Genomic DNA, 26,444 nt, shown 5'->3' on the forward strand with positions numbered 1-26,444 from the left:
GAAAAAGGAGGGTGAAGGAAGATGTAGAAAGATAATTACAATAAACGATAGGCATTTTAGAGAAGAAGGAAGTAGAGGAAGGATTTAAATTCATGATTAAACGATTTTAATATGATCCTAGAAGATCTAGCTTGTATTAACGGAGGGTAAGGTCGAAGAAACTGGCACGTTGGCCGGCCCTGAGCAACTCCCAGTAATGTGGGTCGTCGTCTAACTGTTCCACGTACCGTTCCGTCGACTCTGTGCCGTCCATTAGTCAGATTCAACTACTCCTTCTCTTTCTTACCTCCACCACCCGATAGCCGTACACACACGGTGGAGCATCTCACCTCTTCTCTTCCTTCCTCATTTTATCGACACCTACCACGTACTGAGGAATCTTTCTACAATCGATACACACCGAGAAAACCTTAGAAAGTTTGTCCCTGTTCTACCGAGCGTGTTACATTTTTTGATGAAAACAAGAATCGGATTTTTTGTTCCGTATGTAGCATCAACATTGGTACATCTTTGACCTATATGTTATTAAGGTGTGATAAACTACATAAAATTATTTTTAAGAAAATGAATTATAATTTTATATAAAATAAATCATAGTGCATCTTTAAAAAATTAATTTTAGTAGCGACTCAGGAATTATTATTATTGGAATATTATTAGAATTTCATGAAGTTTATAAACAAATACGAAAACAACAACAAAAACACAAGAATCATACATCAGAATTTAAAAAAAGGGTAATCTAATAAAATATCAAAGGTTTATGACAATATTTCTGAAAATCAAAATCACTTAAATTCAATGATCTTTATATTTGATGATACTTTCATTCCGACAGGAGAATCTTCCGGGATTATTTTTTTCCTTCTCTGGACTTTCGTCTTGCTCTTGTACAACATTTTGTCCACGTTCCTCTGAAGTTCCACCTCTTCGCCTTACCGCCACCACCTCAGCCGTCTTCCTGCTATCACCTGGTTGCCGAGGTACCTCAGTCGACGTGTGACCCTCTACCAGGGCTGCAAGTTTTCATGGTTTCGTCGCACGTTCTATTCACCTTCGTCGTGTCCGTGTTTTACGATTGCTTTTCTTGTGACCAAAAGACCGAGAGTGACAGGTTCAACGATAATTAGAATTGAAGTACATGGAGTTTTAAGTGCTTAAAAACACTGAAGGTCGTTCTGAGACCACTGGGGTGCATCCGCATTCATCTCATCATTGCATCCAGGTATTTTTTTCTATAATATATTGCTTTCCTTTTAACTACAAAAATTCATTAACAGAAATTATGCTTAACAAAAAAAAGAATTCTTTTTGTGTTGAATATTTTTTTATTGTTTTACCTTTGTTATATTTTTATTTTATAACTAGTTTCTTTTTTAAAATATGTTTATTTAATTAATGCTTATTGTAACAGACAAATTGTTTAATCAAGTAATGAAAAATTGTAATAACACAATTATTGTTAAACAATAATATTTAATTTTGCTTAATGAAACTACAAGTTTTTCTACAGATTATTCATTAAATTAAAAAGACAATTAAATTAAGTTATTAAATTAAGTAGATGAAAACAGAGTATTATAATATTTCGTTACAAATTTCACGTATCCAGCGTACAATTAGAATATATATATATATATTCTGTAATCATGATACCGTTATAATTAGGCCGAGTTTACGCTGTATTAAACGTTCCATGGAGGAGCATAAATGCACGTGATAAGAACCACGTTGAAACGCGTTAAAAATTGAGTTTGAAACCGGTTACTGTCATTGCGTTTGCAAACGATTCATTTAAAAACGAAGGAAACCTCGACTACACGATGATCTATTTATAATGTTATCTTCCATACGTATAATTCAATCGATGATCAAGGTATAATTAAGTAAAATTAAATTGAATGAAGATTAAATTAATAAAAGAAAAAAATGAAAGATTCATTAATGATAAGAAGAGAAAAACAGTAAAGGTAATAAAGAAACTCCTGCATTGTTGAAGACTCCGTTATGGTCTGAACAGCCGTGTCAAACAAGATCATACGAGATGAAACAGAAAAGTTGAGAAGAAACTTTTTATCAAAGATCTTATCATTTTTTCAATCGAAAACTTATGATAACAATAATAATATTCACATACATAAAACAAAAGAAGATGGTTACAAGAAATATATAAAAATTAAGGAGTCCATATAAATAGGTGAAATAATAGAAGTTCATATAAAGCATCTAGAAAGCAAGCTAAATTTAAGGAGAAATTCTTAAATAAAAAAATAATGATACAACTATGATAAAAGTCCTAGTTGTTAAGATAAGAATAGATTGTGGATTTTTATGTATTTATGAGAGTGTATAGAATAATATAATATACAATAATATATAGAATACCCAAAGTATATTACTTACTATAACATTTAATAAGTAAAACAGTTGTCGACATTTAAATTTCATCTTTACAATTTTATATATATATGAATTTGCATAAATATCAGCAGTCCGCTGATACAAATACGCGTACAATAGTGCAATATACCGCGAACAGAAAAAAGGTCAACAAAAAATTGTTTACTGAAATAATTGATCAGAGACCCTTGAACGAAGTCAATAATCACATTCATCGAGATCACAATGAACCATTGATAGAAGTACGTTAACGGAGAAAGAGGTCGAGGAGGAATGGCAACGATGAATATTATTACGGTTCCCTCCGGTGTCGTTGGTCATGAAAAAGCTGATGATTCACGAACCTGATGTGGCCGAAACAACTCTCAGGACTGAAACCCCAAAAACAAGCCAGTTAAAGTGGGTCATCCCGATGAACAGTACACACGTTTCTGTTTCGTGTACCAGTCACCGAGTTAGGAGGCGGTCACGGTCACGAACACGCTAAAGACGAATATTATGACCACCGAGGGACCTTGGACGATGGTCTCAGGTTGCGTTGCGATCTATCAACTAGGTGGCGATCAATCAGGTTGCAACTGTTCGGTCGAGGTCGTGAACCTTGAATGATATTAACGCTCAAGATGAAGGTAGATTAAAGATGTCTATTAAGCTTATGTTTAGTAGGTTTATTTGAACTTTTTAGTATGAACGAAAGAGCATGAACTGTAAATAACGGAGTTTAAACTTAGGCGAATGCGTGATGAATCTGTTGTCTCTTAAAGCGCCTGGTGCTTATATTCTGTCAGTCTAGAGGATGTGTTTTAGTCAACGTTTCCTATGATGTGGAAATCTGTTTCTGTCCAATCCTGTAACTGTTGAACTGTCATGAACATCCATGTATCAGCATACATGGTTGAGGATGCGTAGCGTAACGTCCAATTGATGCCATCGTCCTTTGTCTATTGTCGAGTTTTATCGGATGACGAGGTTTATGCCACATTTTTTACTGTTGAGAAGACTCGTCGAGTGCTTAGGATGCCAATTAACCTCCCGACGCGGTCCGAGTTGTAAACCTTATAATATGTAGTGTGGAAAATTCCAATTTCTCCAAAAATAGCAGATATGCCGTCTATACTGCAAACTGAGGACCATCTAAAACCCTGAACAGATTGTTAAACCTATTTGAGTTCCATGCTTTTATCCACCCACGCATTAATAAAGATGACGGTTCATTTGCTTCCGACTCTTCCTGCTCTACTTTGTTAACATCACAAAGTAATTCTAATTATAAAAGAATATTATTTAATCCCTTTCATGCTGATGCTTCTTAAAGGGTTTGTAAGTTTTAATTATAGTTTATTCTTTAGAAAATGGAATTTTATAATGGAGATTCATAATTTTTTATGATTAATCAATTTGTGGTTCATGAGAAGATTTATAACAGGGATGGTACAAAAATAGAAGTACGTTTGAGTCAATTTGATGAAAATAATATATGGAGTGTCTAGGAAATGATAAAAAGTGATTTTTAATCACTGTCAGTATTTCCTTACAAATATAAGTTTACTATAGAAGATTGTCACTGAAGTAGAGAAAAGAAGATATGTTATTTAATTGCAAAGAAGTGCCATAATTTTCATCAGTAATCTGTCGTTTAATAAATCTACTAATAAAAAAATAATTAAGAAAAAAATACAAGAACAGATGATAAAGTAAAAATATTCAATCATCGTCTTATAATTAATATTTGATGCTACTATAAAATATTTAATCACAAATGTTCTCCAAAAAAGATGTCCCTGATGGGTCGGCGGATGTTCCTCGAGGCACCAGTTCCGTTTCGTCTGTGACAACGAAAGCTTGCTCGAAAGTGCGAGTAACAAAATGCTAATGCCAAATACAGCAATCGAGATTGTGGCACAACCTCGACAAAAGCTGCTGGAATGCTACGGGAAGAGCGCGAGAAAGAGGAAAAGAGAGAGAGGACGAGAGAACCCGTTACGCGTAGGAACGCGATTCCGCTTGATGAAAGATGTAGCAACCTGTTCCTGTTTATCATTCTATTGTGCTGATGATTTTCTCCACGGTCAGAGGATCCGTTAATTACTGGCCAGAAGCTCAATGTATTGTCGACGATGAACGACTTTGATTTTCATTTTGCAAATAATTCCTGGCAGTGTCGTCCTAAATTTCCGGGTCTGACCCGTGGACCCTTCCCTGACAATTACTGTAAATTACAAATTATTATCAATCGCTCTGAAGTGAATTATTGAATTATTTGATTAAAAATACGTCATTTAGATGCAAGAAGAAAAGTTGAATTTCTTTCTGGCAATTGTGAAAATGATTTTAAATGGATTAAAATTTATTATTACCTAATGAAAAAGAAATAATTCTAAGTCGAAGATTGTAGATGTAGGTATATGCAACTGAACGGTTAATTAATTAATTTGCATTTGTTCGCATTGTTCTTATTTGACGAAGGTGATGCAGACATCGGTGACGCGTTTACAGTAATTTCGGTGATGGTATGACGCGACAAATCCGGTGGGCGTATCATGAACTGTACGTGTATCCCGCATGCACGTTTCACTACCGTGTCCAGATATATTAAATGTAGGACACAAGGGACGGAACTGTTTTCCGGCCTTTTACTTTACCATCCGTCATACTGACAGTTCAGAAAACTAGCAAACATCGTGGATAATTTGAAGTTTCATAAATATGTATAATAATGAAATGTACTAGAAAAACAGAAACCGAGTATGTTTTTAAACGCTTACAATATTCATTTCTCTAATTTGTATAAGAAAATGTAGAATTTCAATTTACGTAATTGGATCATTACAAATACTATGTATAGAATATAAAGTCTAATTTGATACTCTAACTTTCTACTAGTATAATAATATTTTCATTAATAATAGCCATAAGACAGCTATAAATAAGAATCGTAGAGCCGTAATATATAAATACATGCATTATATTAATAAATACTATATGTAAATACTAAATATAAATAAGAAAAGCAAGCCATGACCAACTTTTACCTATCGCGCGTATTCTATAATTAAAGTTAATAAAAATGTATAAAAAAATATTTTCACATAGAACTAAAATCCTTTATTTTATTACCAATGTGACACGCTTTCAGGTATGCGAAGAACAATGCGATTCGGTCCATGGATACTAATGGTCACATTGGCCTGCGTGACGGGCACCTTGTCGGAGTATTTGATGGGAGGCCATATGGACAACAGTCCGCCAAAGTCCTTACTGGAGGAGATGGAATCTTCTCCAAGTTTGGCAAGGACGGCGCAGCTGGGTGACCTTGACCTGGATCTCGATGCAGAGGAGAGCACCGCTGCGCTGTCGACGTCGGACGACGAAGAAGCGCCGCGTTATCATCTTCCGTATCCTTTCGCCTTCAACGGTGGCAGACCGTTTTCGCTCGAGAAGGATCCTATCACCGGTAAAATTGACTTCGAGAAGGCGCCGCCAGTCAAAGCCCTCAACTTCAGCACTCGTTATCAAGAAAACGTAAACGAAGATGAAAAGGTGAACAAGGACTTAGCGAGGGAGAACGAATCTTATTTAACGAAAAAGAAGATGGAAAACAACAAAGAGACGGATGATGTTAGTCCAAATGAGATTAATCCTTATTCACCTAATTTTCATGATTTTCTTAATCTTCCTGTTCATTATTCTTCCGACAAGTATGGCAAGGACAAATATCCATTGATATCAAGTTCCTATGCGAATACAAAAGTTCAGAGTGGATCAAATAGTTACAGTACTTATAATCACAAGCCTTATCATGGAGAAACCGTAATGTATTATCCTACCAGAAAACCGTATATGCCTAAGACAAGTTCGACTACAACAATGAGAACGACTCCTAAACCAACCCCGTCGACTACATCTAGAACTACCACCACTTCTACGACTTCTAGACCCACGACAACTTCGACGACGACGACGACGACGATGACGACGACTAGTACTACTACTTCTACTACGACATCTAGTCCTCCAACATCTACTACTGTTTCCACTTCGACAAAAGCACCTGTTGTAACAACCTGGAAGCCCCCTGTCTCCACTCCCAAACGATTTACTGATCATCTGGACGATTACGACGATATTCTTCCAATAGAGAAGCTTCAATCCTCTGTGTACAGTAATGGTCATCAAGGACCAAATAATATAGTGCAACACAATCGAGATCCTCAGACGATGCCTCCTATAAACCACGAAGAGTATATAGATAGTTACGAAGATTATGAAATTGGAGATGGAGAGGATGCGAAGGATTATGTCTCGATGAAAGAGACGACCAATGAAATTGTAAAAGCTAGTACAGTGCCTAGCACAACGTCGACTGTTCATAATATAACCACAACTGTTGGAACTCCAGAGACCACTCCCGTAACCACTACGATAACAAGTACGCCAGTTACATCATCGTCTGCAATATATTCTTCACCAGTGTCTCAAGAAAGTATCTTCCACAGTAACTCGCTACCGTTCCAACCTCTTCCTTCGCGTCTAGTAACGTCTATGCCCTTGGACAACGAACACAGAGTGCAATCAGCGTTTGAAAAAGATAATCGAAAACATGGTATTGCGGATAATATTATCACGAACCAGGGATATCGTCCAAACGCAGTTATTAATCAGAGACCAACTGGATTAGGTGGAGGAATTCTGGTAGAGAGCACTAGCAATATAGTGATACCACCTGATCAGGATACAGTATCCTTTGTCCTTGGAAACAGACAAAACGTCGAAGGTGGATATTATTCACTAGGCACTGCAATTGGAGAGAATCCTTATGGCGATTCTACTGGAATCGATGCTTCTTTCAGACCTTTGTATGGTGTTTCACCAGACAAAAGCAATTACGATCCACAATCAGATTACCGAGGAACAATCGGCCTGCCTTCAGTATCCGTACTGGAGAATAATCCTACTTATGCTGCTCAAACATGGAGACAACCTAATCCTAGTGGAACTCAGAAGCTGGCAAACGAGATAGAACCTTCTAGAACACAGAATTCATTCGTAAAAGGCACAGTGCTTATGGAACAGCCAGAAGATAAAAAGGATGATAAGGACGTTAACTACGTGGTGTTTCCTAAAGATGAACCTAAACAACCAGTTGAGGAACACATCGTTGTTATAAATGAAGCTGATGGTACTGTGCATGAAATAACACCTTCTTCCACAACGTTGAAACCTGTAAGGGTAGATCCTCCAGTTTTAAATGAAGATCATCTGCCACAACTTTCGGAGAACTTGACTCCGCCGGCTGAACGACCAAAGTCCCCACCACAGTTCTATTATCATTATCATCACGGAGGTACGATAAGACCGGATCATCCAAGACCTCAAAGATTGCCTTTGCCACCTCGTGGGAAACAACCGCCGTCTCCTCCCCTTCCACCACCTCCTCCTCCTTCAGAACCTATGGGAATAAGAAGACGTCCTTATCCTCCCGATTCTACTTTGCCAAACATTCTACCACAATTCCGTCCAAATGCTAAAACGTCTCATGGACACCGTGGATCAGAGGCGATTGGAACGATTCCAGCTGGTCAAGGCTATCCCACCAGAGTGAGACAGCCTGTTCAGTCTCATCCTCCAACCAGAAGACCTCTACCACCTCCACCTCCATCTTATCTTCAGAGATTAAACCCTCCTCCTCCTCCAATTCATGCCGTTAGGCTTGCCGGCGCAGTTTCCGCGAAGGCTGAGAACATAGTGCCTCCTCGAGACGTGGAGTCCACGGTTAAGAGGTTTCGCCTTCCGTCGATACCAGCCACCTCCAGAGGGGAGGACGATGTTAAACTGGCGCACCGTGCGCCCAATCAGAAATTGCGGTTGGAAGAGGAAGAACGGGCAGAACGTTACTCAGAGGAGCCGCCTCAGGTGCCGCCAAGACCTCCCTTATTTCCTAAACGAAGAACTGCTGATCCGCCACACGTAGCTACTCTTCAGATGATCCAACAACATGGCGAATACGCGGAGGATATTACAGAACCAAATTTGTCCTCTATGGATGAAAATACAAATGACGAGTCGGATAGAATAGTAACTGAGCAGAATGCAGATAGGAGAAAGTTCGACAGCCATGAACCAATAGCTGAGCCACCAGTTTACGTAGTCTATCCTGTGAATACTGCTGTGAATATTCATCCTGACGATTCTAGAGAAAAAGATGAGAGCGTAGTTGTTGGAACCAGAGGACCACATAGACCCCTTCCTCCAGAGACATTACTTCAAGATAACGAAGATCAAGAAATGGATGAAGAGCCAAGACCTTCTGCTCATAACGTCTTTAATGGACGGCCACTTGCTTCAGACTTTCCGTATCCTCTGGAACGTCCTGACCCTTCCATTCTTGTCAATGGAATGAGAGAAACGCCATTATTGGTGCCCAGTGATCAGCGACAAGAAGAAGATTCTATGCAAGAAAATACAGAAGAGAAGGACGAAAAAGATTCCAGCGTGAACGTTATACCATACTTACAAGATTTCGTACCTTTCCCAGCAAGGAAGAATGAGGTTATCTCAGCTACTCTTCATCGTTTGCCAGCCTTGCCATCTTCTACGCCAATTGCTTATGTTTATACTCCAACAGCTCAAGTTTCTCATCGTTTAGACATGGATATGCGTGATGAGGATAAATCTAAAACTGAAAATAGTGATCAGAAGCCCATTCTGTTGCCTTCACAGCAACCCTCTAGTTCCTCCAGTTCTGCGCCGTCTCCACAGAACTTCATGGCGCCGTTTGTAGCAAGTATCAGTGCAGAAACACCTTCAAAGAACGGCTGGAGCGTTGTCGTGGTTGAACCTACCATTAGTAGAAAATCGGATGACGATTCTTCCGAGAGCACTTCGAATGCAGAAGAGTCTCAGACAGAAAAAACTGAATTCGATGCTGAGAACTTCAAACCACAGCTCTTCGGTGGATTCAAACCGATTTACGAATTTCCTACGCAGAACGAAGACCGGTCAGAGCGTAAAGAATCCAGCGAGTTGGAAACAGAAGTGAGCACGCATTTTCAAGAGTCTGCCAATTCGACAGTTTGATGAAAGCATATGTTTATCATGTAGAAATATTAATTGAACGAAAATAGGCTTCGTTTCGAGTATTTCGTTAATTACTATTACGCTCCTCTTAGCATTGCTGTCTTTCTCCAAAATGAAAGATTTGGACCAATCTTAGTTGGGTTATTGAAGTAATGCTGATTGGAACACTTGCTTTGAAAAGGGAACTAAAGATCTCGAAACTATGTGCACTGGTGATTGGGACAATTCATTGTCTTCATGGGGAGTTAAACTATACAAGTCTGAATATTCACATGATCTTTGATAATTTTGGATCATTGAATTCGATGAGAAGGGTTGGATGCAATGGGGTGCAAGCGATACAGTCCGAGTTAAATACTAACAGTTTAGTAACAATCTTAACTACTTCATATAATGCAACATGTTAGAAATCATCTTGTAGCAAAGAACAAAATTTTATTAAATGTATTTGCACCGCTTTGCATGTAATCCTCTTGATTACAATGACTACAAGGAATCATCTACAATATTTATTTTATTAAGAAATTACTATATTTATATTAATTTATCTATTTTATTTATAGACTATACAGTAATTTTATAAAATTCTATTGTGTTAAATTGTAGAAACCACCATATTTTGTACATCTACTTCATACATTATCATAGTCAGTCTGAATCTATCTAACGAGTCAATCTGAAGAATGTATACTACATTACTTATTTTCTACTTTCTCATTGATGATCGCAATTATATATTAAGCAATTAATATAATAAATTATTCCTAAATTATTTATTGCATACTTCGTTTATTTATATTAATGCCCTCCTAAATGCTTCATACTTTGTACAATATGTTTAATACAAAAAACAAATGCTCTCTGGCTATATACTATCAATTTTACAATAACAATAATACTGTAGCGCTTCAAACGAATATAAATTATTAATTTCTAAGGAAGACTAAGAATTGACATGAATGGATGAACTTTATACAACATGGAAAGTAATATAAGTACTCGCTTTCTTATAAACTAATATCAGAATATCAATTCCATATGATAAAAAGGATGCATTGCAAAGAATGCATATATCATAAACTTTCTTAAAATACAATAAAATAAATATACAATAAAATATTAATTGTTTTGTGCCCTTATTGATCACTTATAATTGTCAAACTACAATTATCAATTAGATTAAGACAAGAATTTGTTTTCTTATAATTAATGATATGGAAAATCTAGTCAGCAGTAACAATTTTTAATTTATGTCATAGTCATTTACTTCTAAATATGAGTAATGTAATCCTTTTATCGATTACCAAAGAGTCGTAAATCCAACTTCAACACAACGACGCCTTTTTCGACTTCGTGTAACTGAATACGTTTCTGTATTGGCCCACACGAATCTCTACTATCTCTCATTATGTCAGCAACTCTTATTTCTGCTCGGCCGAGGAATTCTGTGATAATATTTAAAATATTTTGTTACTCTGAAATTCTTTTAGTTATGTTTATATGAGAAGTATAGAATTAATTTTACCATCTGGACTATAATAGCCTTTATCGAAGACCGTGATACATAAAGTATCCTCAAGTAAATCCTTTACTTGAAACTGCATTGATGTATCCCATAAAGGACAATCAGTTCCTGATATGACACCCGTTCTCTCTTCTTGTGAGCCCATACTCACTTTACAAAATGTATTGCACTTTCCTATAAAGTTCGATATTTTATTATAATTGTTATAACATTAAAAAATTTAATTTTATATAGAATAGATTATAGTGCTCATACTATTAATAAAGCATAAATTGCAAGTGTAAATTGCAGTTGCATAGTTTTCGCTGTTAAGATGTAAGGTAATAATATTATTAAGTTTAATGTTACTAGATAGCTAGATACTAACATCATCTACTATTGCAAAAAGGTTTTCCATACATGCGTAATATAGTTAAGAAATGAAAAAGCAATAGAGATAGAAAAGAAAAATTTAAAAAAGTTTAGCTAAAACATAGGATGCAGGATTTTCAATTCTTTGTAATTTTCATTTTATTTGTGTTTATCTATAAGTCTGTCCATGTACCAAGTCTCAAGGTAGAACTTTCATGCAAGCAGAAAATTTTACCTTTTTTCAACATAATTAAATCTTCAGCTTCCACAACTACTAATCGAAGTCTACCCTGGGGTGGTCTTCTGCGAACTACAATCATGCCAGATCTTTGTTAGTAAAATCGCATTGTATAGTTAGAGAGTGTAATTCCAATATGAATGACCCTCGATGGTTTTATTTTGTAGTGAAGCTTATTACGCTTCCTTTCATCGTACGCTTTTACAGAAAAATAAAAAATAACAACCAAGCAATCATAAGCAAGCACAAAGCACATGCACGAAAAGGCAAACAACTTAAGCACACACAAGTTTAGCTTACCAGGTATTGTCTTTAAATTGAAACCTTCAAGCACTGTAACAAGAATTCTGCCACACGCTCCAAATTGCGCCTGCTCTGTTTACTCACACATATTACGCGTTATTAATACGTTAAACTTATTGTAAGTATTTCTTATACGTTGCATTATATTTATGAAAGTTACTATTACAATAACGATACAAAAATAAACACGGAGTATACTATAACTTAACAATAATATGTAGCTAGATATAACGAAAGTATGACTTACTTGATCTTTGTCTTTGCAAACGTGTTTTTTCGTTCTCCATAAATTTCTTTCTTGCTTCTGTAATTCTTCTGATCCATAGTGAACATTCGCTTGGAGACGGTGCTAATAATATTATTGGCTTTTTTTGGTCTTTTAGTCTCAATATTTTGGTTGAATTTTCTGAACCTTCACAGGAACCTAAATTAATATTACCATTCATCTCTGAATCACCCAGAAAAGATAATTCGTTTAAAAATATTGGCTGCAATAAATAAATATTTCCATTAGTACCGTTATACTGCTATTACAGTAGTTTACTGTAAGATACCTTTCTATACATCTTGAATTTTTGATGTTCGTTTCTCTCAAATGAAAACTGTTGTCCACTGGATAAAGACTTTCTGCTGAGTACTGGTTGAGCAAATAGTAAAAAGTCGTTTGTGAGAAATCCAACAAGTTCTTTTCCACTTTTTGCCTAAGAGGCATTAATGCATTATAAAGTTGTTATTACATGAAAGAAATGTGGTCTCTTAGATTTGACCTACCTTATGAAGTATACCAAAATGAAGAAGTTTTCGTGGACCTAAAGAATTGGTTAAAGAATTAAAGATAAGTTGTTCTTCAAGACCATCACATGCCACATGTGTTTGCAACCATTCTAATCTATCACTATTTTCTTTCTCTCTAACTCCTTCATTTACCTACAGTAAAATAAATCAAATTGATATTAAAACGATAATAATCCTTTTTTTAACTGAACAGTTGATATTTAAAAAATTTTACCTGAGTACAAAATTCTTCTGCTTTAGCCAATGCTTCTTGGAGATATTGCCTATCAGGATGGTCAACTGGTGTGTGCTCTAAAATCTAAAATAATAATGGTAAATTGATGTAAAGATGTTTATACTTTTCTGAAATCAAGAATAGAAAGATGATAGATACTTTGCCAATAATAAGAGGATACTTTGTTATCCTTTGCATTGGTTTTATAAGGAAAGAGCTCAAAGGCATTCCTTTTGTACGTGGATCTTGCTGACAAATTTGAGCAACTTTGACAAATTCTGGCATAGTTTCAGTCAATCTCTGAAGATAGACAGCAGCGGATATTTGACAACTGCAGAATCTTATATATGCTGACATTCTAGGTATCTAAAATATACAAGTATTAAACTATGATATAAAATTAATTACAAACAGTAAAAGAAATTTACATTTTCACATAGAATGTCTCCAATCATTCTTACAATCGCTCCTTCGCTATTATCTCGTCGTATCCGTAATGTTCTGAAAAATATTTATTAAATAATTAACCGGTATTGTAAATGTTTTTTGAATTATATTTATATAAAACGCTACCTTAAGAAATTATCGTTACACGCAATAATATCTCTCCAATTAACAAATATTTTATCTACTTCATCCATGGTTAAAACTAAACTTTCAATTAGAGGTTTCTCGAAAACCTGTAAAAGAATTTTTATTTTTAAATAAATTTAAATATAACACATAGGAAATTATTTTATATAAAAATTGTTATATACCTCGTGAACAAGTCTCATGTCTTCTATATATGCTTGTTCAGTTGTGATAAGTTCTTTTATGTATTCTTGTCGTTTTCTTTCCATGGAATCCAATCCAGCCATTAGTAAGTTAGTTGTCATCTCATTAGCTACACATAAAATGTATGCAGATTTTTTTCAGTCTCTTCTCATTTTTTTCTTTTTTTATGTACTTTAGCTAATTTTAGGTGACTTGCTCCAAATAATAAATGAAGTTTTTAGTAAAATTATTACATACAATTTTGTAAGAATTAAATGTTTGAGAAATGAAACTTAAAAATCATAAGAAAATATTCTAAGTATTTAAGTTAGTCGCCGGGTTTCACTGAGTAATGGAGAATTGTTGTACTCAACAATACTTTACAACAGACAGATACTTTATTTCAATCAGCAGTTTTGTGAATACGTCTGTATATTATGTATGGATATGTGTACATATGTATAAGAACGGCGTGTATATGCATATGAGAAATTTCAAATATATCCACATGAAGTGTGAACAAAAACCTGTAGATACAGAACGATTTAAACTTGTTCACACTCATACAGTGTCTTTCACTCAAAAGTATACCACACACAATTTGAGATTCATAATGAGATTCGACGATACAACAAACAATATGGATATTTTGCAAATAGTAACAACCTTAAGGATATAGCACTACACAAGTATTTTTCTCATCTAAGAATAACCAGTTGCATAACTTGCTTTACACATTGTCAACATGTTTTAGATAAAGATTACAAGATTATGAGCGCATCTAGAATATTTAATATTAAGCACACAATGTTTAGTTCCATGATCAGGCATATTTATACACTCTTTTTTGCAAAGAGTTATATAGAACGTGTAAAAGGATTAATTAGTGTATAAATATGCTGATCAACTGTGCGCTTTTGCGGTAATTCGAAACTAGTTATTCCATCAAATTCCTGAATATTTCAATGGAATGAATATTAAATGTAATACAATACATTCAATGATTTCTTCTACTAATTATTTTGTATTACTTCGCAAAATTTGTATAAAATTTTAAACACTACAAAATTAGAAGTAATTAGGAGTAAAAATAGTAAATTATTTCAAAATAATAAAGCGATATTTAAGTATCTCAGCACAGAGATTCATAAACTTATAAGCAATAAATATAAATAAAGAATAAGTAAATAATAGTACATTTGTGAAATAACATTTAGGTACCCTATCCTTAAATAATCTAAACTATTATACTCAGGGGTAAATTGATGGAAAAACTGGTTTACGATAATATAACATTACTTAACAAATCATTCTCACCACTGGAGATAATATCTACCTAACTTTATGATTATTATTAATGATATTTTAATGATGATTTAGGCTCTATAATAAAAGGCTGTGAAGAAGGAGCACATCATCTTCCATTATGTTATCAGACAAAATTCAAAGCAGAAAACAAATAATAACTATACATATATAGAATAAATAAATAGGAACAACGGATTTGGTTAAAACTTATTGAATTCAAAAGAGAGCAATATTTTAATTCTCTTTGTAAACATTATGCACAGTATTACTACATCTCTTTCTGATTCCTATACTTACATATAAAATTTTGAATTTAAACGGAAGTTATAGACTGTGTAATTGTTCAAAAATTTCAAGGCTATGTAAATATCTCCTATACATTGTAACAAACTCTTCACCCGTGGCAAAGAAAAGGTTAAATGAAATATTCAACACTATGATTTAACAACTCCTTCTCCCTTTACATTGAAGACAAGCAGAAAAATAATATTCTGTTGCCCATATTGTTGCTCTAGGCCTCGGCGCAATATAACTGTACAAACCATCTGTATTGCACACCAAATAACGTACTAATGCTAATAGAAGAGAAGGGAACAGAGACAGGTAGCAGTTAAACATTTTAAAAAACTTCACTCTCAGGGACATTAATTATAAAGTTCTAATACTACTAATAGCACTTGTACACGTAATTTTTATTGATCTAACACTTTAAGCCCTTTAATTATTTAATAATGTTTCTATATTTTTATTTACACATAAAGCTGTTCAAATGTTAAATATATAGAGTAGTATGAATGTTTTACAGATTAATACTTCGATGTTTATTGTCTTTGCTTCTAGCAGAAAATTCTTCTGTTCTACTATAGCTATATCTTTGAATATAACCGCTTTTTTGTGGATTTTAAAAAATTTTCTTTTGGGCCAAAAGTGCTAGTATAAACAGAAAGTACATCTAATGTCTTCTAAAATTTAAACTTCTTAAATAAATATATGTTGCTTTCAATTTTTATTTGAGATATTAGATAGATTATTAGAGATAATGGATTTTATTCCAAATGGTTAAAGAAATCATATTCAATTTTTAAGCTCTGTTCTAAATTAAAGTAGAGGGTTGAGGTAGGATTTGGTGCACATGTCAGGTGGTTGTAATAACACGATATTAACTAGTTACTCAATATTTAGCGCTCTCCTTTATGAGTATATATTTATATATATATATATATATATATATTATATATATATAAATACTGCGCAATGGTAATTGCGTTTGTAAACCATACATAGAGATTCAATAGTTTAAAGAATAATGGTCATTAAAACATATGGTAACAATTTGAACGATAATGAAAATAAAGGATCAAGTAGGACCCTGAACCAGAAGAAAAAGACTCGCAATAATTCGGAGTAATATAAAAACGAAGAACCAGCCCTGAGTCTGTCTTTCCCTTCTTTTGCTTTCATTTCTATGCTCATTGTCTCCACCGATGAGACTTGTTGGTTGTAACATGTCGCGTTCAGTGTAGAGACTGCTATCATTCTTATTGCACTCGAGACGCTTTTATTTTAGCCTGCAATGCTGCGGTGCTGCTCTGCTATCCTTTATGCTGCATGTTAAGCAGAGGCGAAAGATAACAATTAGTAAAAAGGATTGTTTCCAAGTATTAATGACAGATATTCAAATTCCTTGAAGTAGCTATTTCGCTTTATGATACTATTATTGATATTATAATTCCACTCAAATACTTTATGAAGCAATAGCTTAAAGTAATAAAGCAAATTAACAAAGGTTATATAGATGAATAAAATAATAATAAATAATAAAAATAAGTAAAATAAAAAATATGATTATAATGATTATTTATGTTATAATGATAATGTTTATAATTTGATATAATATATGCTAAATAAAATGTTTTTCTTATCTCTTTGATTACACTTAATGATATGATATTTCTAAAATAGGGATAAATTTAAAATTTTGTACTAAATATTAGATAATATTATATAATTTTCCTTTAATTGTATACATGTATATAAAATCCTATAAATATTTTATTGAGACGAAGCAGCTACCTCAAACGGACAGACGGACGGACAGGCAGGCATGCAGGCAGACAGGCAGGCTGTATAATAGAGAAAGTACGCTTCTTTGATAACTGATTCCGCAAAAAACTACCCGTTATAAATAGACCAGAAATAAAATAACGATTATTGTAAAGTACCGCTATCTTTGATATACCGCTTTCCAAGCCAAAGTGCGGAATATGAACGCAGCCATATCAGAGGAGGAAGCACACATAACATCCGTAGTGTATAATAGTGAAAGAAACACTGTTTCCGTATAATTTTTTATCATAAATTAAAATGTAGTTCTCATAGACTATAAACAATGAAAATCAATAAGTAATATTTATATATCTAACTTATCAAAGAACTTGTCAAAATATTCAATAACTATCTTATTTATGCCTGTAATCTATAGTTAATTTCAAATTAATTCTGTGAGTTATTAGATAAATATTATATATATAAATGACTATAATATGTAAATAATAATGTATTTAAAAGCAGATTTTTATATTTTTATAAATATAGAATTATGCAATATGAAAATATACATTATGTATAAGTAGATGAAATAGTATTCAGGGAATTACTATTTTATGTGGTCCTACTAAACGACCGTCGCATTAATTTATAAATTGCGTTATTAAAATTTTGAAGACTGATACTGTCATAACATCGATTTATATCTTATAATGATAGATAAAATTTGAAACCTGACGGTCGTCCGTCTATCCGTGTATTATAAATTGCAAATATGGTATAGCAATTATATTTGTTTCATATTATTTCAAATTGTATTGCACTAGTAAGTTACAAAACTGTTTCAAAACTGCTCCTTATTAAACACTTATGATGGACATAAATTGTATTTCAAATTCTATAAAAGCATGTAAAACTTTGAAATAAAAAGGAATACTTACACATAGGAGATACATAATTACTAGGGAAAACGCCAGACATTCCATTTAATTCGCCTTTCCACCATGCTGCTTCATCCTTTGCAAGTACGGTTATAACATCGCCTTTCTCGAAACTTAATTCATCCTCATTTTGAGCCTGATACGGGTACAATGCCATAACGCGTTCTATATTGGTAAAATATGTTACTGATATGTTCCTCATATTTAGTGCATATAAAATGACATTACACAAAGTTAAAAACTACTCACCAATATTTGGATCTGTAGGAGAGTCTTGATATCCATGAGAAACAGGTGTACTTCGATTGCTACTACTGGTTAAAGGTTTAACATAAGAAGCTGGGAACCAACCAATTTGTCTTTTTTTACCACGTGCCTAAACAGTATAGCAAAAACACGAAATATAATACAATTATAAAAAAAACATTATTTTGTTATAGTTAATTTGGAAGGACTAATAAATTATACCTGTAATTCTCCTTCCCACCAGCCACTATCTGTCTTCTTACGAATCATTATTAATTGCCCCTTTTGTAAATCTAACTGCTCAGAGCTAGTGGCTTGATAAGGTGCAATAACTTGTACAATTTCAGGTTTTCTTCCTCTCTGTTAACAAAGCCCTTGTGTTATAAAAATACACTATATATTCTACTCATATATATATGCTATAAATATTACAAATGTATATTATTATTTATGAAGCCATAATATATGGATATTAAGCACAAAATATAAGACAGTACTTAGCAGGTACATTTTGTAACAAATAAAGTACCTTATGATACTGCGATAACGGGACATCAGCAATAAAAAAAAACAATTAAATTTTATTAAATAATCAATATTAAATATTCTTAAATTACATGTATGTCATAAGCACATATTAATTACCTGCTGCGCAGCCATTGCGGAAAAATCTGGCAATTCTGCTCTATCTTCCGCGGCTTGTCTTTCATCTTCGAGCTGCTCAGCAGTTTTCTCTGCTTGCTAAACATGGGATATATGTGCGTCTATCTTTATACCTTACAGGCTAATTATTAATGCGTACAAAATTAAATCTATAAAGCTTTTAAATACACAATAGCTTTTTACAATACAGAGGAAATATATTCTCAACATAGTTAGGAAGTAGAAGCATTAAAATCAAAATATTACGAACCAATGTTGCCTGAGCAATTGAAGTAGCTGTTTCATGATTACTTGTGGTTGTGTCTTCAGTTGTTTCAGTAATCGCGGTTGTTTCAGATACGTTAGTAGTTATTGAGGCACCCTGATCAATGTTATATATGTTAAAATTCTAAAATCTTATTTTATTTCTTATGCATATCATCACATTGTATAGCAAAAGTTGAAATTAGTTACTCAAACTTCATTCAATAAAATGGAAGAAAAACCGCCATTTTACCTGATCTGGAGCATCGCATTTTTCTACATAATTGGCAGGAAAAATTCCATTCCTATCTCCTGTAGTGCCTGTCCACCAATCACCTTCCTTTTTAGTGACTAATATAACTTCTCCTTGGTTGAATGTTAAGTCTCCAACCTCGGCGGAATCATATGGATATAAGGCTACGTAGTATTCATTGAGTCCTTCAACTATTGCAGTTTGATTAGCAGAAATTTCCTTGACATACGATTTAGGGAACCAACCCTTAGCTCCATTACCAGATGTACCATACCACCAATCACCCTAAAGTGTTAAAAAATGCATTAATGTAAATGTATATATACGCTGTGAATATATCTTTATACTAACCTGCTGTTCATCTACTTTAATAATATCTCCTTTTTCAAAGAGAAGATGTTGCTCTATCGTAGGACGATAGTGATACAAAGTGGTTACTTGTATATCACAAACTACACCTAATCCAAGAGTAGGTATGATAGGTTCAACAGGAGGAGGCTCATCGCCTAGTGATCCGGCATCAGATACATTCTCGGGAACTTCAGCAATCCCTCTATATTAAATAAACATAATAGTAAATTATATATCTTTTTAACAATTAACTATAATTTCAGTTTAATTAACTAACTCTAACGTTCTCTTCTCCACACTGTCTTGTTGTATGAAAGCATTATCATTTGCGCTGCCAACATCTATTGGTTCTACATAAGATTCCGGGAACCAACCAGTATGACCACGAATTTCGCCAGCCATCCATCCTGGTTCTGCGTTTTGAACAGGCGGTACCTGTTAGAAGAATAATTTAATTTTTATATTCTATGTTCTTCGTATTGTTCTAATATACGAATATAGTTTTATAATAATACCAAGATAATATCACCAGGTTGAAACGATATTTCGTCTTGATTTCTAGCTATAAATTCGTATAAAGCTCTATATTTCATAACCCCTGGAGTAGTTTCTTCCACTGCATTAGTTGTGGTGGTATCATTAACAGGCCATGCAGAATCGTTAACTGCCGCTGAAGTATCATTCCAACCACTATCACCCCATGCAGATGTTGTATAATCGGTACCAGCTCCAGTACCACCACTTGCTCTGAGTTCTAAAACTTTTAATTTTTTATCTTCGAAAGTTAAGTAAAGGTTCTTACAGTCAGCCATTAAAGTTTCCAGTTGCGTTTTAATATCTTGAAGCTGGCCATTATTATTTTCTATGTCAGCCATTTTAGCATCAATCTATTAATATTAATTTCATATTACAAAATTACAGCACTTTTGACATATTATATATTACACTGTATTTTGATATACTTAAGTATACCTGCTGTTGTAAATCAGCAATTTTATCCTTCATTTGTTTCAGGGTAATTTGTTTATTATCAAATGCCATTTTGATTGCTTCTTGGCCCGCCGATTCCATAGCTGTATTTAGCTTATTCTTTGCTTCGATTCGAGCTTTCTCTTGACTCAAGGCTAGTAATCTTTGGTTTTGTTCTCTAAGTTTATTCTTTAAGGCAGCCATCTCTTGTAACTGTGCATCACGTGTCGACCGCATTCCATCAATCGTCGTTTTTACTCCAGATACACCAACTCGAGTGTCACAGATTTTTTGTGATAGTTCTTTCACTTTATCGTTCTACGTTGTAACCAAAATATTATATAGATATTAATTAGTTTATTAATAATGTCTTCAATACTTACAAGTGTTCCTAATTCGATAGTTAATGTTTGATTTCTTGCTTTCAATTTTAGTAAGACATCTTGTTCTTTTTGCCTCTGAGTTTGAAGCTCTTGTGATTTCTGTTTTTCCCATTCTAATTGTCGTTGTCTTTCCATCTCTCTGTTAAAAGAATAAATTTGCATTATTGGAAATTTTTAAGATCTTTATAGGGACAAATATTCATATAAAATTTCATTTACTTTCTTGCTGCTTCTCTTTGTTCTTGAGCTCGTTTTCGTTGTTCTTCCTTTTCCTGTTCAATCTCTTTCTGCCTTTGCATTTGTTTCTCAATCTCTGCTTGTCTTCGTCTTTCTTGTTCTAATCTGTGTAATATTTGTTCTCAGTCAATATAAAACATTTTAATATAAACGTTCACCTATCCAATCTTCAGGAAACATTTGTTTACCTAATTTTCTCTTGTTTCTCAGCTTCTTCCCTTTCTTTTCGTTCACGTTCCTCTTGTTCTTTACGTTGAATTTCTAATAAAGCCTTGCGTCTACGTTCTAGCTCCGCTTGTCCTTTCTCAAAGTTTTCTTTACGTTTGTCTTCAAAAGAGGTCTGTAAGAAAAATAATTGTAATATATAATACATATTATTATTATGAAATTATTTAAACATAGATATACAAAAAAAGTGAACTTACTTGCGGCATACCAGCCGATGGATCTACATTTTCCGTTCCAGTTTGTGAAAGTGTTAAGCTACTTTGTCGTTGACGTCTGAATGCAGGTGGTATAAGTTCAATTGGTAACGTGGTAGGTATCTTTTCACCAAGCTTAGCTATATCACATAAATGCATTGCTAATACAAATTCGTCACAACTCAAACGACCATCCGAATCCATGTCCGCTAACGCCCTAGTAACACATTTATATTCTATAGAAATGTTAAGAATTATCCTTTCGATTGTTATTGTTTAATATTTGCTGTTATATTATTATACCATATCTGTGCCAACACTTGTTGAGGTAATTGTGACTGCACCATAATATTTCTGGCCTGAGGGCCAGATAGAAACCCAGATCGCGCCCTGTCCCAGGTATTAAATAATTGAGTATATTTCAATTTTGTTTGATGAGGTACAGCCCATTCCACAGATTGTGGAGAACCTACTGAATGCTGACTATGTTGTGAATCAACCGAACCCACCCTATCTATACTTGGTGGACGTGCAGTTGTGCTTAATGGTGTACTTGTGGATACTGGTGTTTGAGCAATTACACCATTCACCAACGTACTTGCTGTGGTTGCTGATACTAGAGGTAAACCCACAACTGGAGGAGTCGATACTACACCAGTTCCTGAAAGAAAATGTAGCAAATAATGAATCATATCATGTAATGATAAAATAAGATACTTTATGATTACAAAACTTAAATTATATATACCAGTGGACATTGGTGCAATAGATGGTACCATAGTAGAACCACCTGCAATCATACTAGTACAAGACAATGGTTGCATAGGCATTGCTTGTGCCATACCAAAAGCAGCCATTGGTGTTGGAGTTGTATTTAAGGGTGCAATTGGTGCTGCTGCAGACATCCCTGTTTGCAAAAAAACATGTTTATTAAATATTATCTACTTCTGAGTGATATTAAAAATACTATTCAATGAATGATTTAGTTAATAATGTTAAATTAATAATTATCATAGTTTATTATCTAGAGTAGTGCAGTATTTCTTATATTAGAGTCTTAGCTTAAGGTATAGGAAAATCAAGATTTAAGAATACCATAAAAGAATATTTAAGTTACATTATTTATTAGTTAAATTAAGTAAAAATAACAACTATGTCTTTCTACAGAATTTAATAAAGTATACCTGAAAACTCAAGATCAAGTAAATCTGTAAAAAAAGGAATAAAACATCATTCACAAATCAATAAATTTTCTGATTCAAATATATCACTGGAAACTAAAAATCTAAATAAATATTAAAGAAATAATGAAGAAACAGAGTGTGGAAGGAAGAACATATGGTTTTACCCATGGTAGATGTAGTCATTGGTTGTACAGATTGAACAACAGGAGGAACAATAGCCGTGGCAGAAACAGGTGGAACTTTGATTGGTGAAATCCCAGTAGCGACAGGGCTATTAGGAAATGAAGGCGGTGCTGGCTTTGGTGGTGGACCACTAGTAGCAGGTGAAAAATTTGCCCCTAAAATACATAATTATATTTTTAAAAACAATCTCATTAAAGAATCACTTTAAATAAGATGTATAAAATAAAAACATAATATAACAGCAAAGCAAAGCAATAGCAAAGTAATTGAAAAATAAAATAATATAAATTACAGCTGCAACAACTGGAAAGATTAGTAATAAAGGCAAAATTAATTTACAATTATGTGCATTTTATACTAAAATGTATGTATTTGATGCTATTGGATGATCTTTTATTAAAGTAAGGTGTTTATTGCAATAACATATAATGCAAAAAGGAATCATTTCTTTATATTAAAATTTAATTCTAAAGATATGGGAAACTATCTAGATTTACATGCAATTTTATCTTTTAAATAAATGGATAAACTACTTCTCAAATCTCCTTTGCACTTTGAAACATACCAATATTTGAGGGTGGTGTAGGTCTTTGAGAAGGACCACCACTAGGAGTGGTGGTAGTGGTAGTGGTAGTACTTGTAGAAGGCACGATTCCTTTTTTTTTGCAGCACAAATATTATATTATTGTATACAGAGTTGCATAAGTGGGCAGTTATATATATATAAAAGATATATATAGAGAGGAAAAATAATAGAGTAGAATATGTATATGCGTAATCAGTGAACAAAGCCATTGCAACATTGATTATACATATAGTGTCACATATAATATACATACTGTATTGTGTGTTTTTATAATGAAATAAAAACATAGACATAGACATGAAGCATAAAAGTATATCTTTTGAAGATAAGTGTTTGTGTTGTCTTTTAGTGATATGTAATTGTGTAAAATACAATGTAATACCATTTTGATAATGATATTGTACACATTATTATATATGTTAATATTAAATAATATGTATTATTTACATTACAAAGTTAATTACATTTTATGTTTTTAAAATGATACCAATGACATATAATATTTTTATAAGTTAGATCTAATAAAATATAAATAATTATTTAGAATATAGTGAGTTCTTTCATGCAAAAATGAGTCTTTGCATTCAAAATATTAATGTATATACAACAGCACATCATAACATTATATTATTGATAATATCAAGAAAAAGGAAAAAATATGCCTTAAAGAAAAATTATAATATTTTTACAAACTTGAAAGAAAGGTACGAAATAGAAGAAAATTCAGACATAATCATTCATATGTAAACATCCACTTCTTATAACATACCCACAGAGGGTGGTGCAGGTCGAGCAGGTGGCTTTGACGCTGTGTGAGTTGTGGCATGTGTAGTGGCAGCCACATTCTGTCTACTTTGTCGTGATGCTGTGTAGTATGATGCATAAGTATAATAATGCTACATAATGATGTTTGTTAGATAAAATGTTTTTTTTTCTTATTTTTTTGGATCTATAATATCTATAGTAAACAATGGTAGTAATTGAAATAGACTCTAATTCTTGATAATAGAATATTTTGCTGTTATGATATACATCAATCATAAATTCAACTGAAAGATGATTTGTATTTGTTGTGAAATAGAATTCTTAGCAGTAGTGTAAGAGTTTTGATGAATACTATGAAAATTTATATTTCTTTCACCATATGTACTCATTTATATATGCTTTAGATACTTGAACATAAAATTTTTAGATTAATCACCTGGTAAGGTCATTGGTGAAACAGGCCTAATAGCATGTCCTGGTAATGGTCCATTTACAGGTGGTGGTCCTATAAGCGGACGTGGAACAGATCCAGTCATAGGCATCCCACTAATTAAAGGCTGTACTGGAACTTGCGGTGGAGCAGATAAATTTACTAATGAAGCAACATTATTCTGTGGTAGAATATTAGCGGCTCCGTTTGTTAAGTTCGTAACATTACTATCACCTAAATATTATCAAATATTAGAGTTCAGGACTCATGATTGAAGTAATCTTGATTATTTACTACCTTTATCATACTTACTGGCAGAAAGTGACTTCAAACTCTGTATTAAAGCTGAAGGCAAGGCTTTAGGAATTTCAAAACCACGTAACTTTAAATTAATTAATTTACATGCAATACTAAATTCATTTATGTCCATTTTTCCATCTGCATCTGTATCTGATAAAGCCCTATATAATCATGTTTTTATAATATGTATGATAATTTCTAAAGATATTAAATACCAGAGTGATATAATGATAAAATGTTAATACCATATTTGTCCAAGGATAACAGGTGGAAGCTGTGATTTAAGTAAAAATTCTTTTGCTTGCTCTCCAGTAACAACTCCATTGATTGGTTTTAAAGAATCAAACTGCTCTCTATATCTTGCACGTTCTCTGGGTTGGATTACCCAAGGATCCATACCTGAAAGAATTGCCATCTCCTTTTTTATCTTATAATATTCAAATAAGCGACTTCTTTTGAATGAAAGTAAAAGTATTTGTGAAATGGTCTAATATTCAATCAATAACATCTACAAAATCAGAAATTTCAGTTCTCTCCTTAATTCAGTTACTGTCAACATGACAACTAAATAGGAGCATGCCTGTCACTAGGCTTGGAAACAAAGAAACAATTGACTTACCCGGAGTTTGAGGGGTGGCCATCTCTGTTCACCCGTAGGTGACCACCGAATCGAATCTGTAATTAAAGAAATATATAACTTTTATAAAAATTATTGTAGAAATCGATGAAAGAAATTTGTGATTTCAAGGTTAGGTCATGGTGACCGAACTTAGCGAAAGTGACTCGGTATGTACCTCACAAAAGAAGAATTGTCGAAACGCTATAAATTTAGCGTAGATTCAATCACGAACAAACCCAATTAACTGAATACTACGAGTTCATGAACTTGAAGATTGATCGAGACCCTAACGCACACGTATAAGAGCAAGATTTTTTCTCACGCCAGTTACACAAACATACAACAGTGAGCTACTTTCTTTGGTTATGAGACCTCTTTTACAATTTTACTAAAAGAAATTCATGATTGCATGTCGCGACGTTAGCGATCCTTTAGTAAGAAACAGAATCAGACAAATTTCTTCCCTGTACCGACAGTACGCGGGTCGGCCCACACTACTGACGTACATACGTCACTTTCACGACCTCGGTTATTTCCGTAAATCTTCGGGAGGAATCGATAGCTCACCCGAAACCACCTCGTTCATTTTCGGCAGAAATCGCTATTTCCGCAACCCTTAGTTCGAACGTTCAAATTTCCTGCACTTCATTCAATAG

The 26,444-nt window shown here is 33.5% G+C and overlaps 2 protein-coding genes across 16 annotated transcripts; one reads left to right on the forward strand and one right to left on the reverse strand.

The window, feature by feature from the left end:
* The first annotated feature begins 394 nt into the window (after positions 1 to 394).
* On the forward strand, positions 395 to 10,249 carry LOC100645342. Of its 3 annotated transcripts, none has more exons than XM_048411017.1 (3): positions 395 to 483; positions 839 to 1,225; positions 1,669 to 10,249. In XM_048411017.1, the coding sequence occupies exon 3, from the start codon at positions 5,539 to 5,541 to the stop codon at positions 9,475 to 9,477; it is 3,939 nt and encodes a 1,312-aa protein (XP_048266974.1). In that variant the 5' UTR covers positions 395 to 483; positions 839 to 1,225; positions 1,669 to 5,538; the 3' UTR covers positions 9,478 to 10,249. The 3 variants fall into 3 exon arrangements, with proteins under 3 accessions (XP_048266974.1, XP_048266972.1, XP_048266973.1); XM_048411016.1 differs by lacking the exon at positions 395 to 483 and adding an exon at positions 686 to 737; XM_048411015.1 differs by lacking the exon at positions 395 to 483 and having other exon boundaries at positions 679 to 1,225; positions 5,537 to 10,249.
* LOC100645212 (intersectin-1) lies at positions 10,247 to 26,304 on the reverse strand. 13 transcript variants are annotated; one of them, XM_048411005.1, is made up of 38 exons: positions 25,964 to 26,304; positions 25,789 to 25,844; positions 25,415 to 25,568; positions 25,182 to 25,330; positions 24,876 to 25,103; positions 24,444 to 24,539; positions 23,654 to 23,743; positions 23,070 to 23,243; positions 22,906 to 22,929; positions 22,470 to 22,628; positions 22,025 to 22,382; positions 21,725 to 21,938; positions 21,488 to 21,639; positions 21,282 to 21,404; positions 21,063 to 21,201; positions 20,683 to 20,997; positions 20,226 to 20,597; positions 19,994 to 20,145; positions 19,711 to 19,912; positions 19,360 to 19,644; positions 19,114 to 19,224; positions 18,846 to 18,941; positions 18,730 to 18,738; positions 18,423 to 18,560; positions 18,204 to 18,330; positions 17,955 to 18,119; positions 13,662 to 13,789; positions 13,477 to 13,583; positions 13,332 to 13,404; positions 13,063 to 13,269; positions 12,904 to 12,987; positions 12,666 to 12,821; positions 12,449 to 12,595; positions 12,142 to 12,382; positions 11,892 to 11,966; positions 11,589 to 11,663; positions 11,003 to 11,176; positions 10,247 to 10,922 (listed from the first exon to the last, which is right to left on the reverse strand). In XM_048411005.1, the coding sequence occupies exons 2-38, from the start codon at positions 25,808 to 25,810 to the stop codon at positions 10,771 to 10,773; spliced, it is 5,673 nt and encodes a 1,890-aa protein (XP_048266962.1). In that variant the 5' UTR covers positions 25,811 to 25,844; positions 25,964 to 26,304; the 3' UTR covers positions 10,247 to 10,770. The 13 variants fall into 13 exon arrangements, with proteins under 13 accessions (XP_048266962.1, XP_048266961.1, XP_012170395.1 ...); XM_048411004.1 differs by having other exon boundaries at positions 19,988 to 20,145; XM_012315005.3 differs by lacking the exon at positions 24,444 to 24,539 and having other exon boundaries at positions 19,988 to 20,145.
* Between the last annotated feature and the right edge of the window lie 140 nt (positions 26,305 to 26,444).

The sequence above is a fragment of the Bombus terrestris genome, chromosome 12 (assembly GCF_910591885.1).
Source record: "Bombus terrestris chromosome 12, iyBomTerr1.2, whole genome shotgun sequence".
Classification (NCBI taxonomy): domain Eukaryota; kingdom Metazoa; phylum Arthropoda; class Insecta; order Hymenoptera; family Apidae; genus Bombus; species Bombus terrestris.

What these genes read in the sequence shown, in the direction of transcription:
- LOC100645342 (XM_048411017.1), top strand. Translation starts at nt 5,539, where the DNA reads ATGCGAAGAACAATGCGATTCGGTCCATGGATACTAATGGTCACATTG.
- LOC100645212 (XM_048411004.1), bottom strand. Translation starts at nt 25,810, where the DNA reads ATGGCCACCCCTCAAACTCCGG. An exon ending in TTTGAAGTCACTTTCTGCCA is followed by an intron (nt 25,104 to 25,181) that starts GTAAGTATGATA and finishes GATAATATTTAG; the next exon opens with GTGATAGTAATGTTACGAAC. An exon ending in CTATCGAATTAGGAACACTT is followed by an intron (nt 20,998 to 21,062) that starts GTAAGTATTGAA and finishes GTTACAACGTAG; the next exon opens with AACGATAAAGTGAAAGAACT.